Source organism: Mytilus trossulus, chromosome 2 (genome assembly GCF_036588685.1).
Source record: "Mytilus trossulus isolate FHL-02 chromosome 2, PNRI_Mtr1.1.1.hap1, whole genome shotgun sequence".
In the NCBI taxonomy this organism is placed as follows: Eukaryota; Metazoa; Mollusca; class Bivalvia; order Mytilida; family Mytilidae; genus Mytilus; species Mytilus trossulus.
In genome coordinates this window covers 85,980,201-86,000,987 of record NC_086374.1, presented here as the reverse complement: position 1 = coordinate 86,000,987, position 20,787 = coordinate 85,980,201, and the positions used below count along the sequence as shown (strand labels likewise).

The 20,787-nt window shown below is 34.7% G+C and overlaps 2 protein-coding genes across 2 annotated transcripts; both read right to left on the bottom strand.

Annotated features, from left to right (window-relative positions):
• Positions 1–1,027: 1,027 nt before the first annotated feature.
• LOC134706058 (uncharacterized) lies at positions 1,028–1,465 on the bottom strand. Its single transcript, XM_063564768.1, has one exon. The coding sequence runs from the start codon at positions 1,463–1,465 to the stop codon at positions 1,028–1,030; it is 438 nt and encodes a 145-aa protein (XP_063420838.1).
• A 1,572-nt stretch (positions 1,466–3,037) lies between these two features.
• Positions 3,038–16,640, bottom strand: LOC134706057 (uncharacterized). The gene is made up of 3 exons (XM_063564766.1): positions 16,491–16,640; positions 3,549–3,936; positions 3,038–3,498 (listed from the first exon to the last, which is right to left on the bottom strand). The coding sequence occupies exons 1-3, from the start codon at positions 16,638–16,640 to the stop codon at positions 3,038–3,040; spliced, it is 999 nt and encodes a 332-aa protein (XP_063420836.1).
• Between the last annotated feature and the right edge of the window lie 4,147 nt (positions 16,641–20,787).

Below are 20,787 nucleotides of genomic sequence, written 5' to 3'. Positions count from 1 at the left end.
CGCACTTCAGCGTGACCATCGCACTTCAGCGTCCCCATCGCACCTCCGAGTCCTACATATATATATATATAATATATATATATGTTTAACTAAGTCCCCCGCTGTTGGCAATCTTGGAAGATAGATCGGATAAAAAGTAAAAACACTTGGTCATCACTTCATAAGGAACATTCATGCTATGTTTGGTTTCATTCCATTCAGTGATGCTCTAAAAGAAGACATTTGTATGTATTTCCCATAGAGTCCTATATATATAGATGTTTAACTAAGTCCCCCGCTGGTGGCAATCTTGGAAGATAGATCGGGTAAAAAGTAACAACACTTGGTCATCACTTCATAAGGAACATTCATGCTATGTTTGGTTTCATTCCATTCAGTGATGCTCTAAAAGAAGACATTTGTATGTATTTCCCATAGAGTCCTATATATATAGATGTTTAACTAAGTCCCCCGCTGGTGGCAATCTTGGAAGATAGATCGGGTAAAAAGTAACAACACTTGGTCATCACCTCATAAGGAACATTCATGCTATGTTTGGTTTCATTCCATTCAGTGATTCTCTAAAAAGAAAAACGTTTGTTTGTATTTTCCTTATGGTCCTATGTTAAACTAAATCCCCCACTGGCGGCCATCTTGGATGATTGATTGGCTACAAAGTAACAACACTTGGTCAGCACCTTATTAGGAACATTCATGCTATGTTTGGTTTTATTCCATTCAGTGGTTCTCTAATAGATTACCTTGTAAACATCAAAGGAATGCTGATCCAGTGGGGTCCTCCTTCCTTGGCTGTTTCGGCGCTATTCCACAACAACCTCCAGAGGTGCGCCGGCTCAGGTGATCAATCTGAACCTGGCACTGGATGGCCTACACGGCTCCGATGTCTCAGCTGATGTCATTGCTGTTCTTTTGTAACTGAATGCTGTTCTGAATATCTATATCTGTCCATTATCTACACAATAACTGTTCATTGTTCTACCACTTTGCACTTTTCCTCCAAATCCACTGTGATGCCACTTCTGCTTCTCTACACACTTCTGTAATCAGTGTCTTCCTCTCTGCTCGTACCACTCCCAAAGGTCCTAAGTGCCCGCCACATTGACTGTCCTGCAAAGCCCCTGCATCTGACTTCTATTGCCAAACACCACATCCTCCATCCCCGCTGTTTGCAATCCTCTACTAGCTGCTGGTATTTTGCCATCTTTCTTTCATAAGCTTCCTCTATTCTGTCTTCCCATGGGACTGTCAGTTCCAGCAAGACCGCCTGCCTAGTTTCCTGTGACCAAATGACTATATCTGGTCTTAGCGATGTTGCTGCTATTTCTGCTGGGAAACTCATGCGTTGATGTATGTCTGCTGTCATCTGCCAGTCTGATGCTGTTCCAAGTATCCCTAAACCTTCTGCCTGGTTGTCTTTCTTTTCTCCAGCCCTCACAAAATTAACAAATGTGATGTTCTTCTGCATCTTTCTCTTCTTTCTCCTGGTGGTATCCAACTTCGCTGCTATAGTTTTCAATACACTGTCATGCCACCGTGTTTATCTTCCATCTTTCAATGCGACTGGACATGCTGACAACACATGCTGTAGAGATGCTGGTTTGTCTTTGCATAAGGTGCATGTTGGGTCTTCTATCAACCCCCAGGTAAAGAGGTTTGATGGGCTTGGTGAAACATCATACACTGATCATAGGAGAAAACTCAATCTGTATCCCTCCATACTCCAAATCTCGCTCCAGGTCAAAGCCCTGCTTCTAGCTCCTTGCAAATTCAACCAACTACCCTGCTGTTTCATTCCTATTGCCTAAACATTCCTACCTTCTTCTTCCATCTGTCGTATTTCCTGTTGCACCAGTTCCCTCCGTCCCTTCTCATTTGCTGTATCCCACCTTGTTTTTGTTGTCATACCAAATCCCTGTCTACCAACTGCTGTAACACCAACGATGACACTGTGCTTTAGTCTGGTCTCAGCTTCCTTAACTGCTTCCTCCGCTTCCCATTTTCTTCCTGTCTTGATCTTTACTTTGGCTCCTCTCACTTTAGCATCTTTGCTGTCTTTCAACGTCATAACCTGTCATGTCTTTGTAACTTTATACTCTTCTGTCAATGCCTTCATTGGTAATTGTAGCTTTGTTCCTGTGCTGTACAACCCAATGCTGCTGAAACTTCTTGGCACACCCAACCATCTTCTTAGGCATGCACTGATCTTTCTCTCTAAGGCCTCTTGGTTTGCACTTCATTCTGGCCCACTTAATCATCCTTTCCAATTCCTCTAAAGTCCATCTTCCCTCTATGACTGTTTTTGCTGTCACTGTCATATCATCCATAAAAGCTCTTACTGGTGGTTGCCTGACCCCTGATGACAATAATGGTCCTCTACTTGGTTTTTCTCCGGATTTTACAATTAAGTTCATTGCTGCTGCAAACAGGACTACTGACACTGTACACCCCGTTAGTATTCCAACTTCAAGTCTCTGCCAAGCTGTGGTGAAGTCTCCAGCTGTGAACCTCATTTCAATCTTGTCAAAATACTCTCGCAGCATAGTTCTAATAGTTGGTGGAACATGATATCTCTCCAATATCAGGTCTACTAGTTTGTGAGGTATGGACCCATAAGCATTAGCTAGATCTAGACAAAACACTGCTAAGTCACTTTTCTTCTCCTTTGCTTCTCTTAAATCTGTGTAATAACGCTGGTGTGTTCGATGCAACCAGATACTTCAGACATGCCTCCTCTCTGGACTGCGATGTCTATATATTCGTTGCCAAGCAGGTACCTCGTCGTTCTCCTTGCTAAAACTGCCAGGAATATCTTCCCCTCAATGTTCAATAGGGAGATGGTTCTAAACTCTTCTTTTGGTATAAAACATCCTTCTGCCTTGTACCATGACTCTGTCATCTTTCTCCTTCTCCAAATAACTTTTAATAGCTTCCACAACCTTTTGATCAGTCTGGGACAGTTTTTATATACCCTATATGAAATACCATTTGGTCCTGGTGCTGACCCTGCTCTTGCCTTTCTCACTATGTCCTGCACTTCTTAAAACTTCAGGTCTGACTCATCAAACTGTTCTTTTGGCTCCTCTGGTGTTAACAATTTCTCACATTCTTCCAGGTCTTCTCCTCGTCTCTCATCACCGTGGGTCTTACTGAGATATTCTTCCACTTCTTCCCTCGAGTTTTCCAGTTTAACAGATCCTCTCGCTCCAAATAATCGCTTCATATACTGAAATGGGTTTGCTGTAAATGTTGCTCTCTCCTTTGCCTTTTTCTTTCTATCTCTTCTGTGAGTTTCTGCTCTTGTAAGTGTCTTAAGTTTCTCCCTAGTTTCCTTTCTAAACTGCTGTAATGGTAACCTTTCGTTCTCATTGGCGACTTTGTACCTCTTCTTTAACCTTCTCAAGTCTCCTCTCAATTCCTTGTTCTTCTTCAGTCTCCGGTTACTATGGCCTTGTTTTGCTGGTTGTTTCCCTTGTGGTACCACTCCAAATCTGTCCTTTCCTACGCTGTAAATAATGGATGCATTGCTGTTATCTTTCTGTCTTCCCTGCCTGCTAATGTTGCCTCTAAGATGTTTTCCAAATCTTCGTCAAGAGCTCTCCAAGCTGCTTTGTCTGCATTCGTTGGCCATTTGATCTTCTCTTTGCGTGGCTCATTTTCTTCTCTACGTGTTGTTGGTTCTATCCTGTCTTCTCTACGGACTGTTGTCTCTATCTCGTCTTCTCTATGGACTGTTGGTTCTGTCCTCTCTATCTCTTCTGCATCGTCAAGTTGTTCTACCTCTGTAGGCTGTTCCTTGTGCTCATCCTCACCCTGGGTCACAGGGAGGCTATCATCACTATGGTTTGCTTCCTGGGTGGTCTCCTCTTCCGTCTGACCAGATTTCTCTGTGCGTTGATTGCCAGAATGAAGACATTTGTACGTATCTCCCGTATGGTCCTACAATGTATTTCAAATAAGTCCCCCGCTGATGGCCATCTTGGAAGATGGATCGGCTACAAAGTAATAACACTTGGTCAGAGCCTTAGAAGGAACATTCATGCTATGTTTGGTTTTATTCCATTCAGTTGGTCTCTAAAAGAAGACATCTGTATGTATTTCCCATAGAATCCTATGTTTAACTAAGTCCCCCGCTGACGACCATCTTGGATGATGAATCGGCTACAAATTAACAACACCAGGTCAGCACCTCACAAGGAACATTCATGCCATGTTTGGTTGCATTCCATTCAGTAGTTCTCTAGAATAAGTTCAAAATGTAAAAAGTTAACGACGACGATTATGGACGACGACTGACGACGGATGCCAAGTGATGAGAAAAGCTCACTTGGACCTGCGGGCCAGGTGAGCCGAACAGGACTACAATCAATGACGATGCAATGACACTTGAAATATAACTCTTCCAGCAATTAACTTGACAAAATCAAAGGCAGTAACCAAACTGATTTACGGTTATTTTTTAATACAATCATTTGTATGCCCCATTTATGGGCATTATGTTTTCTGGTCTGTGGGTCCGTTCTTCCGTTTGTCGTACCGTCCGTCCGTTCGTCCTGCTTCAGATTAAAGTTTTTAGGCGAGGAAGTTTTTTGATAAAGTTGAATTCCACTCAACTTGAAACTTAGTAAACATGTTCCCTATGATATGATCTTTCTAATGTTTATGCCGAATAAGAGATTTTATCCTATATTCACGTTCCACTGAACATAGGAAATGATAGTACGGATTGGGCATCCGTGTACTGGGGATACATTCTTGTTTTTGGGTTATTATACCTACATATTTAATTACTATATACATAAATATATAACAGTAACATAAGATAACAATTTCAAACTTCCACAAAATTCACCTCTTTAAATCTGAGTTTTACTGTGTGTTTATTTATTCTATATTTTCTACAAAAACTATGGGAGGGTTGAGTTCTCAGACAACATGTTTTTCTCCCAGACACATTATTGCACTTATCCCAAGTCAGGAACCTCTAGCCTTAGTTTGTCTTGAATTTTGAGTTTTTGTTGTTGATACTTTTGGTTCATGTGTATGCATTGGAGTTTAAGTTCGCTGAATTAGTGTACACAATAATTAAGGGGGTCAGCTGTAGTCCACCTTTGTGTGCCGGATTTACTTGGTATTTTGAAGACCGATTATAGGGTTTTCTCTTTGACACATTTCCTGTTTGCATTCTCAATTTTACGTTTTTAAAAATTAAGCTGGAAGTTATCAAGATTTTTAAATTTTCATTTGTTATGCCACTCACTTAGGCATGTTAGGGGTATTATGTTTTTCAGTCTGTGCGTCCGTTCATTTGTTAGTCCGTCTGTCCTGCTTCTATAAATGTTTTTGGTCAAGGTAGTTTTTTTTATTAAGTTGTAAGCCAGGTCAATCAACTTAAAACTTAGTACACATGCTCCCTGTGATGTGATCTTTCTTATTTTTTAAATGTCAAATAGGTTTTACCCCAACTTTGCGGTCCACTGGACATAGAAAATGATAGTGTGATGGGGCATCCATGTACTATGGACACATTCTTTTTTTGCAATTAGTTCATAAAACAAAATATTTCACACAACAAATTGGTTATTATTGATATCGATAACATAGTATACATATAAATATAACTAGTAATAAAGTATGTCTGTAAAGATCTTATGTTAAAAGTTGTTTTTTTTACACAAGAATTACATTTTTTTAATACTAATTACTATAGGACTTCTTTTTAAGACTAATTACTAGGACTTCTTAAGATGGAAATCAGATAGTATTTTCTATGCATATCCCAATTTGAAAGTTTTAACCACCAATAACCTAGATTATTTTGGGTATATTCAACTAAAGTACCAAAATATTAATACTGATAACTAAAGAAAGTAGAATGTTCTTTTTTCTATATAGATCAAACTCCAAAAATATTAACCATTCACAACAGAGATTTTCTGCGTTTTCAGTTTTCGACGTTTTTTCCACTAAAAATCATTCATTTCACCTCAAAATTACTTCAATATGAATAATAATAGCTAAAGGACTACATAATAGTCTATTAAGATAAGGTTTCCTTTTTTTCCACAAGCTTTAGGTATAAAAATGCAACAATAAATAATAATTTTTCTTCTTTTCCAGTTTTCAGCATTTTTTCTCTAAAAACCACATATTTCACCCAAAATAACCTTTTCTGCAAATTATATCAAGGTATAGTTTTAGAATGTTGTAAGTACAAGTCTATTTTATAATTTGCATTTGAACTAAAAAAAAGCTTGTGTTGCAACCTGGGAACAGTATATCTAACATATATGTTCCTGGTTGCAACTAGTTGGAGGTTGAGTGATTTTAGAGCTATAAAATTGACTAGGCTTATTTCCTCGCAGCAAATATGTATATTCTTATTCGCTTTGCCATGACGATGCCGTTTTGGTAAATGAATATGTTTGTTGGTCCTCTTCTTTACTGTAATGGCAGTTAGGAGTAAAGTGGCGACATTATAGTTTTAGTCCATTAAAACAGTTTTTATCTTGTATTTATGTGTTGATTCAGGACAATATTGTAATGGAAAAATACAAGAATAATAGTAAAAAGCAAAATAAATACATAGTTATTTGTTGTTGTTGTTGTTGTTTGTTGATTCAATATGTAACCAGAGATATAAACATGTAGTACTAATGAGGAAAGTAAAAATTATTGTGTGGTAAAAAAGTTTGCGTTATCTCCCTTTGCCCAGAAACTTTTTATATTAGTCTGGCGTTCTAAAGTATAATCCTGGTACCTTTGATAACTATTTACACCACTGGTCGATGCCACTGCTAGTGGACGTTTCGTCCCCGAGGGTATTACAAGCCCAGTAGTCAACACCGAAATGAATATCAATAATGTAGTCATTTTTTTTCATAAATTTTCTGTTTACAAAACTTTGAATTTTCGAGAAAAAAAAACTAAGGATTTTCTTGTCCCGGGCATAGATTACATTAGCCGGATCTGGCACAACTCTTGGAATTTTGGATCTCCTCAATGCTCTTCAACTTTGTACTTGTTTGGCTTTATAAATATTTTGATATGAGAGTCACTGATGAGTCATATGTAGACGAAACGCGCGTCTGTCGTACTAAATTGTAATCCTGGTACCTTTGATAACTATTTACTAGTACACGTTTTGTAAATTTTCAAACAATTTTCTTGTACATCCATGCATACGAAGATTGTATCACTTTTGTGACATTGACTTTCCTCATCACCACCTCGATGTAGATAAGTTTAATTAAGTATAAGAAAGAAGAGTTTCAACTACAAATTGGCTGTAATTTTACTATTATATACATTTCTGTTGATTTTTTTTCTTTAATTTTTTTAAGAAGGTTAATTGCCTGCTGGGTAATGCCCCGTCATGAATCTTTTCTGAGCTGCAAACGTAAGAACACAAAAAAAGGCATGAAATGCATAAGTATAGATTATTTTAAGATATAAATTATAAACCTTTCTGTATAGAATACGGAATGGACACCAGGGGTTGAAGTCATAAAACTTTGCTTAGTGCTTGGAGCACAAAAATCATGCTCGAAACATGAAATACAACATTGTGATTGGTTGATGTTTGAGTACGAGTACAAAAAACTGACTCGAAAGTTTTATGACCGAAAGGCCAGGCATCACGGTAATAAAACTTTCGAGCATGATTTTTGTACTCAGACTCGAAAATCAACCAATCAAATTACTTGATTTTATGTATTCGAGCATGATTTTCGTGATCCGAGCACTGAGCAAAGTGTTATGCCTTCAAGGCCAGGAATATGTCAAAAAGATAACAACCCGACCATGAGCAGACAACAGCCGGTTCTCCGAGTGAGAAAATTCCGCATCAAGAGGTGGACTGCGTCTGGCTATATTAGTTCAGCAAACAAACGTCACACTTAATTACGAAATATACAAATGATCCAAGATTTTGAAATTGAAGACGAGGATACATCCAGACAGTGTTGCGGTAGAGAACGAAAACAGATAAGGCAGCAACCATTTGATTTTCGGGGGGGGGGGGGGGGGGGGAAGGGGCTATGGTTTTTTTTTGGAAAAAAAAGTTTGTTTCCAGGTTTTGGTGAAAAAAATATTTTGTTTTGGACCCTGAGAAAAAAAAATGTTTGTTTCACCCTCAGCTGCCACTATATGTAATGCTAAATTGAAAGAAAAAAATTGTTTTCGATTTGTCGCTAAATAAATAGATCGTTCTTCGCCGAAGGCGAAAAAAAAAGTTTGCACAGAAAAAAAATAAAATCAAATGGTTGCTGCCTAACTACTACTCATGACACAAAAGATCGACGGATGTGCTTACCTAGACAAGCTACAATTAAGTAAAACCATACTATTTTCAGGTTTCAAGATTCAATATTTTATTAAAGTCTCATTACATACAATGACATATATTTACACAATAAAATATTCATACAGGTACATAAAACATACATGTATAACAAAAAACTTTAAATTCATATTGTATGTGCCAATCTTAAAAGATTTATGAGAGACTGTAAATTCAATACTATTAAAATATATGGATTTTTTTGATTTTTAAACATTTCTATGACTCTATAAAAATTTATTTAGAAAAGATCTTTATTTGAAGTAATTTTGCTATACTCGAGTAAACAATTTTTTATCTTGTTTAAAACATCACAGAATTGTTCAAGGTTATCATTACACATTAAAAACCTGTTTACTTCTACATATCCTCGAGGGAAAATACTTTAATTATCGGTACTCAATGTAACAGGCTGATATCCATGTATGCATCAATGCATCAATGCGTCCTAAATGTTTCATATGATCCGTGTTTTGTACTTTAAACCTTTGTAGAGATATACAACTATTTACAATTAATTGGTTTTAATCTCCGTTGTATTATAATCACGGGTAGTAAGGTCGTCATATCGAGGAACGTTTAGTACAGTGATTTTGTCATAATTTGGATAAGTTTGACATGGTTAATTTATGTTTCTTCCTCAAACTATTGCCTCAGTTCTAGTCACACGAGCAGATAAAAAGCAAATAAGATGCTTGAATCTGTATTGGAGGTCAAACGATCTATATTGGAATTGTTGTTTCTCGAAATTAACGCAGAATAAGCAAGATATCGGAATTGCTATGGTTTGGTTAAGCGATTGACATGGTTCGGTTAAGAGTCGAGAAATTCGTCATGGTTTTGGTCAAGATTGTCATGGTTTAGATCGAAATAAATATATATTTGTTCCACTTTAATACTGAAAATTTGACTGATATCGCCTGTTATTTGAACGAAATTACACTATATATTAACTGCCTGAGAAGAAAAAAATGCCTGTTTAACCAAATTTAGTGGGTGTAATCGTCAAGGCGTAAATTAAACATGTGATGTTACTTTTCGTAAGTTTTCTACAATATGAATTTAAAAGTCACTGCTCTTTCGATATAATTTTACAAAAAAAAAGACAAAGCGTTGCTTCTGTTTCACATATAGCCTAATCTTTTCTCCATATGTCCATGCTTAACTCTGCCGAGGATATCATGAGCAGCATCACTAGTCAAATAGCTAAGGGCTACTCAAAAATGGCAGCCAGTCAAAAAGTAATTCTTTTTTTTCATTTTCTTTTCTAGAAAACTATACATTTGTTGGTTTTTCTTTATTTTAAATTTTAAACCTGTTTAAGATGAATAAAAGGGGATGTGGGGTTATAGGTCCATGATACAGTAACCCAACTACAAAACTAACCAAAAGATATTAAGAGGACATCATAAGTCTTAAACCATTTACGAAACCCAATATTTACGCGTGACATGGTGAAATTTCAATAAAAGGTACTTTCAAAGTTCGAATTTAAAATATGAAAGATCACAAAATCTTTGTAATATTGTATAAATGCAACGTTTTCATTTAATATTGTATAATTGCATCATTCATTTTTTTACATATATAAAACCGTAACTTTTCTCGTTTGAATTGTTTTACATTGTCTTATCGGGCCTTTTATAGCTGACTATGTGGTATGGGCTTTGCTCATTGTTGAAGGTCGTACGGTGACCTATAGTTCTTAATGTTTGTGTCATTTTGGTCTTTTGGGGATAGTTGTCTTATCACATCTTCTTTTTGATCACGCGTGTATCATTAAATTTTTTCAAATATTTTACTTTTTGTGTAATATAGTTTCTATACTATCCGAAAAAAACTCCTGCTATCTAATTTTAAGTATGAAGAGGTTTATCATTAAATGTGATTGAAAAAAAGATTGAAAATCAAAGAAACACGTGTTATATTGTCTACTACATGTACATTTAAACTGTTAATTTTGACCGTGCTAGACAAGAAATCATCGTTTGTAATAGGACAGAACGCATTATAAGATGGACGAAGATGAAACAGATGGTAAGTTTGTTGATATATATCACAAGTACACTTAATTTGAACTTCTTAGAACATTCAATGATACTTTTATGCTATCTATATTTGCCGTTTATTATTTTTGCTTATTTGATTTTCAATTTACTAGGTAATGTCAAATGTAAGATGACGCAGGAAATACATAAATGAGACAGCAAACCAACAACACAAACATATGAATTCTTCAACAATAGGATAAATTAAATAGGCCAACCTTTGTATCTGCCTGTTTCTATAAAATGGGTAAATAAATTGGACAGAGACAACCAGAGATCCGAAACCATCAAACTGTTCTCAGTAAAGCGTAAAATAGTAAGGTATGGCATATGACAACTTGTCACGTCACTAGGTTCTGAACATTTTTGTGAGTCGCAACTTCGGTAAATATGTTTTTGAAATTAAATGTGTAAAACCCTTCGTTTCACAATAGTTAGCACTTATGAATGCCTGTTTGGTGTCTGTGATGAAAACTTATATTTTCATGATTTCGTAGTTTATAACTTCTTTTCAATTTGTGTAACTAAATATGTTAAACATAAAATCAACGCAGTCAAATTCAGAATTGTTTTTTTTTTGTTTTGTTATTTATTTACATGATAAGGCTCAACATTTTACACAGATGCATTGAAATGGACTCAAACAATATATCAGAAGCAATTGCATATATTGCTCCCTTATACGGGTCATTTGAAGTTGTTGGTGATACTGATTAATTTCTAGCATTCGTAAAGTTTAAATGATATATTGTCTCATTTTCAAGATAATGACATTCTTAGAAATCATAACATGCTCTTTTATGGTACTGAAGAATCCTTGGGAACCATGTGCAAATCCATCATATGGGTTCACGATTGCACTTTTACGTTTACAGTAGATCTTCGGGGTTGGTCAAACATTGCATGGCTGTTGAAATAAATAAACGTAGTATTGTTTAATTAGTTCTTTAGGATTCAAGTTTATAATATGACTACGGCAATTAAAGATTTAAAAATTAAGAAACAAATATTGAAAAATTGTATCCTCTCAATATTGATTCATATAATGCTTTGCAATAAAACTACAGTGTAAAATATATATCGTTATTTATTGCTAGACATAATTCAAAGATGCTCACAATATTGGCAGCAGAATTCCATCCTGAAATTTAAAAGAAGCTATCTTAGAGTCTTGACTTTTTATCATTTGCTATTTGTTTGAAACTAGGTCCCACTAAATATCAGTACTTTATTTGTGTTTTTAGTGATTTTGTTACTTGATTTTCTTGCATAATTAAACCCAATCTGGTGCGTTTTACATGTGTGGCATGGTTGAGGCGAACAAGAGGTTGGGGAGCCCGCAAACATGTTTTAAATAAGGCCGTTAGTTTTCTCGTTTGAATTGTTTTACATTGTCTTATCGGGGCCTTTTATAGCTGACTATGCGGTATGGGCTTTGCTCATTGTTGAAGGCCGTACGGTTACCTATAGTTGTTAATGTGTGTGTCATTTTGGTCTTTTGTGGATAGTTGTCTCATTGCTATTTATTTTGGACAGAAACTAGGCTGATGGTTTCCTAATTGGAATTCCTATACATTGAATTTTGTCGCAGCCTTTTATATCTTGCTGAGAAATTGTTGAATGTTGAAGGCCTCTTGATGACAAATAGCTGCTAACATCTACGTCATTTGATCTCAGATGGATAGTTATATCACTGGCAATCATATTCCATCTACTTATAACATATTACTACATTGTATACGCGTTCTTATGTCCTTTTGTGTTTCAAGTGCAACGATTTTTGTTAATTTTGATAGTAACTCTTCATAATACACGACACGAATTACATAACTGAACCATGTCGAACATGAACTTAACCATGACACGAATGAACCAAACCATGGCACAGCTATTTCAGTTATTTTGAATTTATTGCAAAAGTAGGTATTTTTCAGAATAATTGACCGCAGTGTTATATCACGAACATATATGTGATGTAACAGACTGTAAGAAAATAACTTTTGTTATGCACGATAAACCAATTAGCAAGTTTTAAATTTTGACATACGCAAGCTTTGTTCTGTGTTAAATCATTAACCATATGATACAAATTGTGATTTACTAACATGTTTACCTTATACAAAGGTACCAACCAGTTCGAATTAAAGACCAGAAGTTCCGTTTACAAAATATCCCAATGTTTACATTTTTGTATTGATTGTCATCAAAAAGACTTAACACCGTCATGTCAAACTTATCCAAACTATGACAAAGTCACTGTACTAAACGCTCCTCGATATGACGACCTTACTACCCGTGATAATGTGTACGATAGTTATTTGTGAATTGAAGGGGTTGTAGCTTTTTAATGGGAAAGGAGGAGGCGTCATTGGAAGATAGCAATACTGGTAATAGTTATTATTGTCAGTTGGCAAAGTCTCCAATTCCAGCTTGCTCTTACTTTGATGTTTGGTTTTGAGCGTTCCTGATGAAGGTAAATCCAGAAAAGCGCTTTGAACGCATGAAATTATTAAACGTGTTGTTTGCCATTTTTTTATATACAGGGTAAAGATTCCATTGGTGTCCATAATGGCCACAACGACTATAAGAAGTTAAGGAGTAAATGTCACTGAGAGAGTAATCTAACTTCACAAGTTTGTTACAATGTAAAACAATGGACATCAATTATCTACATTTCGAAATTCACGGATAGTAAGGTCGTCATATCGAGGAGCGTTTAGTACAGTGATTTTGTCATAGATAAGTTTGACATGGTTAATTTATGTTACTTTTCTGACATATTGCCTCGGTTCTATTCACACGAGCAGATGAAAATAAGATGTTTGAATCTGTATTGGAGGTCAAACGATCTACATTGGAATTGTTGTTTCACCAAATTAATGCAGAATAAGCAAGATATCGGAATTGTTATGGTTTGTTTAAGAGATTGACATGGTTCGGTTAAGATTCTAGAAATTCGTCATGGTTTTAGTCAAGTTTGTTATGGTTTAGATCGAAATAAATATATATGTGTTTCACTTAAATACTGAAAATTTGCTTGATAGCGCCTGTTATTGAACGAAGTTACACTATATATTAGCTACCTAAAAAGAAGAAAAAGCCTGTTTAACAAAATTTAGTGGGTGCAATTGTCAGAGCGTAAATTAAACATGTCATGTTACTTATCGTAAGTTTTCTACAATATAATTTTAAAAGCCACTGCTCTTTTAAACTAGCTTTCGATATAAGTATACAAATCAATACAAAGCATTGCTTCTGTTTCACATAGATTTCCCCCCGTATGTCCATGCTTGACTCTACCAAGGATATAGTGAGCGACATCACTAGTCAAATTGCTAAAGACTTCTACTTAAAAGTTGCAAAAAAGTGGCAGCAAGTCAAAAAGTAATTCTTGTTTTTACATTTTTTTCCAAGAAAGCTATACATTGTTTGTTTTTCTTTATTTTAAATTTTGAACCAGATAATGATGAATAAAAGGAGATGTGGGGTTATAGGTCCATGATACAGTAACCCTGCTGCATAACTAACCAAACGATATTAAGAGGAAATCATTACTCTTCAACCATTTATGAAACCGAATCGTTGCGCGTGACATGGACAACAGTTTTAAAACTTATTGGTTTTAAAACTATATGTGAAATTACAATAAAAAACACTTTCAAAGTTCGAATTTAAAATAGGAAAGATCACAATTTCGATTTGGATTTAAGCTGACATAACGTTCAAGTTCATCAATTATCATTACGAATAAATAAAATCTTTGTAATCAGTGTATATAATGTGCGAATCCTGAAATGCCTTTTCCCTGTATCCGTGATGAATTTCTTATGTAGAATGATAAATGAACAGACGACAAATTCACTATTTTTTAATAAAATAATAAATAATAAATATGTACTGTTTTTTATAAATTCAGGAAAAATGTATTTGATGCGGACCTTACAGCTATCCAGGTGTAAAATTGATACACAGATAGATAAATATTAAGAATAGTTCACGAACAGAGCGCACAAGAGTTTTAAAAGTAGCAGTCAAGTTTCATTTGTAGAAAAATGTACCTTTTAACATGATTAATAATGTAGTATAACTTAAAACAGGGTTTGTTGTTCAGCTTGTATGTATTGAATTATATTCCACTTCGTTGTTTTTTGTGATGCGATTCATGTTTACTGTTGAATAATGATATTAAAATTCCATTTTCACTGTAGAGCGATTCATTACTGTTGTATATGAGATGCTTTTTCACAAAAGGATTTTAATTAATTTTCATCATATAAAGTCGTAATGTAGCCGACTCTCTAACATAATTTATGACGGCAGAAGGATTGATTATGTATGCATAATTTGTGAGTGAAAGTCTGAGGTAATATATCAATAAATGCCGTAAAATGGCATGTATTGCTTATTGTTAAAGACCATACGGTTACCTATAATTGTTAAGGTCTGTGTCATTTTGGTCTCTTGTGGAGAATTGTCTTATTTGGCAATAATACCACATATTCTTTTTTATATTGTCAGTTCTATATTCTCTAATAATTTGTTCAGACCCAGATCTATATGTAAGATTAAATATATTCTTTCCTGTGGAACGTCATCATTGTATACATATATCTTGGACAGCTAAAGTAGCAACCATTTGTCTTTCTGATGAGGTTTTTTTTTTTTTTTACATTGAGCCATAGTGACTTGTAATTTTTACCAGGGCCAATAAAAAAAAAATATTTTTTTCACGTATTGATCCGAACCTGCTCGGAGGGTTTTGGTCCTCTCCCGCCCCTATGCAAATTTTGAAAATTAGACTATACTCATTTTCTTCAATAAAACATTAATATAGTTCTGTTTCCAAAACGAAATCTGTTGGTATATAATAGTAAACTAATGTGGCATTCAAGTAACTCAATCCCCTCGAAAATCAAATGATTGCTACAGGAAAAGCAGTTTACGATTTCGGTCTAAATATACAGCACATACTTAAGACTTACTTGCTTGGTTTGTATTCATGTTTACCTAGGCATTGTAATTGAGATAGAGAACACATTTATACTAAAAAAACAAGCAAGCGATCCAAACCGTTTAACTACCAGCAGTGTGAAAACAGCTCTAATGGATGCATCTATGAGAGAAGTCACATAAAGATTTCATTTCACGATTGATGAGTGGTAACGTTTTCGTCTCATACAGACAATTGCTATAAATATATTTGACGTCTGGATGGCTGCATAATTATTTTTTGTAGTGACATTTTATATACATCTTATACAGTAAAGAAAGTTCGAGCAGCAATCGAGTTACCTTTAATATATATAGACATAGGAAGATGTGGTGTGAGTGCCAATGAGACAACTCTCGATCCAAATAACAATTTAAAAAGTAAATCATTATAGGTTAAAGTACGGCCTTCAACACGGAGCCTTGGATGTTTGAATTTTGCATAACTATGTTCTCAATGTTTTACTTACGAACGCCGAACGGTACAGAACTATGACGGAAAAAAACCCATAAAACTAAGTACAGAAAAAATATCGACGAACAGTACACAATGTCCGAAATCAACCATAAGTTGGTTATACCGGCCGTGTATATTCAAGTGATCATCTACGACCAGCTTGCTTTTTGAATATCATCAGTATTAAAGTGGTTTTTTAAGACTATTTTCAGTTGGTGCATGTCGAATTATCATATAAAATAATAAAAATGAAAATTCATTGCAACTATAGTTAAAATGAATAGCATCCAGTCATTATGGATTCAGCTGCTTTTTAAAATTACACTTTATTGGACTTTAATCTTGTATTAGAAAGTTACACTAGTATTCTTATTTAATTGTGTCAAAACATACATTTAGATCAATTATTTCGTACTTTAAAAAAGTAAACAGACGCAGTTTTTCCCGTCATCCTTAAAATTCTATTCTACAATTAGACATACTCGCATATGTAACAGTGAAAATGAACAAACTGGATACGCACTTTATGGCAGTAATATTGTATATTAAATGCATCGTGTATAGTATCACTTAATTCTTTCAAATATTTTACTTTTTATGTAATGATTTAGTATGGTGTGTCATAGAATTGAGAATATGTGTAAATTGTACAGCTCACAATATTGGCAGCAGAATTCCATCCTGAAATTAAAAGGAAACTATCTTGGAATCGTGATTTTTTATCATTTGTTATTGGTTTGAAACAAGTTCCCACTAAATCAACTTTTATTGTGTAAAACCGATCTGGTAAATCTTCCATATCTGCCATGGTTAAGGCTAAGAAGAGGTTGGAGAGCCCGCAATCATGTTTAACTCCGCAATATTTTGTATATACTGGTTAAAGTTAAGTTCTGTAATGCCGTGAATATCGTTTGTAACTGTATATCATATTTTGCTATTTATTTTGAACAGAAATTAGGCTGGTGGTTTTCTTGTTGGAATTCCTATACACTGAAATTTGTCGCAGCCTTTTATAACTTTCTAAGAAGTATGGTTTTGCTCATTGTTGAATGTTAAAGGTCTCTTTAAAATCTACGCCATTTGATTTTAGGTGGATATCTGTTTCATTGGCAATCATATTGCATCTACTTATAACATACTACTACTTTGTATGTGCGTTTTTATACCCTTTTGTGTTTCAAATGAAACAATTGTTGTTAATTTTGATAGTAACTCTTCATTATACACGACAAGAATTACATAACTGAACCATGTCCAACATGAACTAAACCATGACACCAATGAACCAAATCATGACAGAGATATTTCAGTAATTTTGAATTGATTGCAAAAGTAGGTATTTTTTCAGAATAATTAACGGCAGTATTATATCACGAAGAAATATGTGATGTAACAGACAGAAAGATAATAACTTTTTTTATACACGTTAAACCAATTAGCAACTTTTTATTTTGACATACGCAAGCTTTGTTCTGTGTTAAATCATTAACTATATGATACAACTTGTGATGTACTAACATATTTACTTTATACAAAGGTGCTTACCAGCTTGAATTATTGATCAGAAGTTCCTTTTACAAAATATTCGAATGTTTACAGTTTTGCATTGATTGTCATCAAAAACACTTAACACAGTCGTGTCAAACTTATCCAAATATGACAAAATCACTGTATTAAAATTGATTGTCATCAAAAATACTTAACACCATCGTGTCAAACTTATCCAAACTATGACAAAATCACTGTACTAAACGCTCCTCGATATGACGACCTTACTACCCGTGAAATTGCACTTCTTGCAATTGTACCTTTATTTTTCAAAAGAAAGATATCCCTACGAATGAAATAATGAAAGAAAAAGAAAATCATATACATGTAACACTAGTAGTATAAACAAATATTATTGGTTTTTAGATTAGATAAAGGTCAGAAATAATATATTGAGAATGATATTGTGCATCAGTGCACTTCATAAAATACTACTTCTTACTTTTACTTCTTTTAAGCATCGGCTTTTCTTTTTGTGTCGAAACGCGCGGGTTTAAACAACTTATTTCCAAAAAAACTAAACATGCAGGGTGTTCATAAACAGAAATTTAGACCTAACCCCTTCTACTGATAAATAATGACCGCTCCGCTTATAAGGCACGTGTTCTGTTCTCTTTCCATTACTAATGCCTCGTTCACAATTGAATTCGAATCGAATGCGAACCGAATTAGCTAATCGCGTTCACACTCTTCTTTTTTAATTAGAATGAAACAAGATATATTTATCAATGATTACAACATCAAAAATATAACCTTATATTTTACTACAATGGTATAACTCTTGGCATTTTACCCTTGGTACTATGTTGTCGTAAATATATTTGGCATGGTCTCAATTGCTGTCTGTCTGACAAGTGTTATTTTTATAAAGACGAACCTACTTGTACGATATAATTATATTAACACTATACCAAACTACAAAACAAGGCGTGATGGGATATTTTGTATTCTGACCTTGTGGTCAAAGTTCAAGGACCTCATGATCTTTCCGCATGACCAAATTATTACAGATATAAGCAAATTGATGCATATATTCATGCGATACACAATCATGGTCGAAGTACATGTAGGAATAATTTATTTAACGTTAATAAGTATGAATTATTCTACATTTCGTCATGTCGGGACCAATTGACTACACTGTGGATTTTGCTCATTGTTATTAAAGGTTGTAAGGTTAATTATAAGAACTTAAATCAGTTTTATTTAAAAACGCTGTTTGTTAGTTGATTTATTGACAATAGACAACAATTGTAATTCTTCAAATTCACCTCTCCGACCGACACAAAAACAGAAATGATTTTTTTTTGTGTTGGTGTACTGATATTTCTTGATTGATTTTACAAAAATAGTCTGTCTTTGTCAGTATTTCCATACATTTCATTGGCGGATCCAGGGGGGTCCGGGGGTTGGAACCCCCCTTTTTTGGGCCGATCAATGCATTTGAATAGTTACATATAGCTGGAACCCCCCTTTTTATTCTGGGTTGGGACCCCCCTTTTTAAAATGGCTGGATCCGCCCCTGCATTTATACTACAATTGTCCCGAACTTACCAAAAATAGACTATGTCCAATAAGTATGATCAGTTCAAGACACTTCTCATAAACAAAATCAAAATCAAAATATCTGAAGAATTGGTTCATTTTAAGGACGACAAGAACACAAGAATACTACTTGAACTCAATCTGTAATCTTATGGGTGGCTCTTAGACATTAACCTTTATCACTGATGACGTGATCCCGAGCAGCAGCGCTGGACATAACAATCCAAATGTACTCTAAGTCTTATTGTCTTTTATTATTTATATCTATTGTAATATCTGTCATATCATAGTATACTATATAATGTACCATGTTTGTTTTGCTTATATTGCCCTTGTAGTTGCTTGTCAATTCCCCCCTGTGTGACCTTGGTTGGAATATTTTACTTATAATAGATATTGGAGTTTTATGTTAAGGGGGACTGTGTTGACTATGTGATAGATGAAGTTTTCCTTTATTGATAAATATTTTTAATTTGGATGTAACACGTCTACTGATAGGCTGAAAAATTTTATTCTATCAGCTCATATACATAATTGTGTTACGTGACCTTCACGTAATCAACAGTTCATCATGATTTAACACTCCTTAAAATTTAAAATTAAATTATAAGAAATGATCATGACCGTAGTATTGTTTCTGTCTATTCAAAATTAATTCAAAAATGTGGAGCACCCTTTTAAATAACCCTCTACTAGGGGTATACAGTGTGAACCACAATTTTTATGCTATTTCTTCATAGACAGAAAAAATATAAGTCATGCATTAAGTAATTACACAACATAGTATTTTTCTCTACAACTAACAAACAAAAAAATGCAGGTAAATAACAAACACACTTGAAGGAGTACATTTGCAAGTTCTTTTGTCATTTTACGCTGACGTAACTAACTTCGTGTTATTTTATGTCTAGATATAGAATTTCCATTGAAACAACGTTCTTTGTCGAACAAGTGTTAAGACTAAAAAACAACAACATTTAAACTAAGACTAGCGGTGATCAAATACAAATCTCAGTAACTGTGTAAGGAAGGTTGATTTAAAAAATTTATCAATGGAATATGATTTTTCTTTTAAAGAAAGATTATGACTGTAACTATGTTTGTATTGATCTTAATTGAGAATTGTAAATCTTTATTTAATGTTTTTTTCGCGCTGATGCGGCGTAGAGCAAACAACAATCAATCAACTTTATGATAACAATCAGAACAAATACTATGCTTACCGAACCTGGTCAAGTCAGAACAAATACTATTCTCACCTAACCTGGTCAAGCCAGAACAAATACTATTCTCACCTAACCTGGTCAAGCCACAACAAATACTATGCTTACCGAACCTGGTCAAGTCAGAACAAATACTATTCTCACCTAACCTGGTCAAGCCAGAACAAATACTATTCTCACCTAACCTGGTCAAGCCAGAACAAATACTATTCTCACCTAACCTGGTCAAGCCACAACAAATACTATGCTTACCGAACCTGGTCAAGTCAGAACAAATACTATTCTCACCTAACCTGGTCAAGCCAGAACAAATACTATTCTCACCTAACCTGGTCAAGCCAAAACAAATACTATGCTTACCGAACCTGGTCAAGCCAGAACAAATACTATTCTCACCTAACCTGGTCAAGCCAGAACAAATACTATTCTCACCTAACCTGGTCAAGCCAGAACAAATACTATTCTCACCTAACCTGGTCAAGCCAGAACAAATACTATTCTCACCTAACCTGGTCAAGCCAGAACAAATACTATTCTCACCTAACCTGGTCAAGCCAGAACAAATACTATTCTCACCTAACCTGGTCAAGCCAGAACAAATACTATGCTCACCGAACCTGGTCAAGCCAGAACAAATAC

Coding starts and splice junctions, on each gene's coding strand:
- LOC134706058 (XM_063564768.1), bottom strand. CDS start 1,465: ATGCAGAAGAACATCACATTTGTTAATTTTGTGAGGGCTGGAGAAAAG.
- LOC134706057 (XM_063564766.1), bottom strand. CDS start 16,640: ATGGCAGATATGGAAGATTTACCAGATCGGTTTTACACAATAAAAGTT. Junction 3,937..16,490: donor GGAATTCTGCTGCCAATATT/GTGAGCTGTACA, acceptor AATACATTGTAG/GACCATACGGGAGATACGTA. Junction 3,499..3,548: donor CTTAGAGGCAACATTAGCAG/GCAGGGAAGACA, acceptor TTTACAGCGTAG/GAAAGGACAGATTTGGAGTG.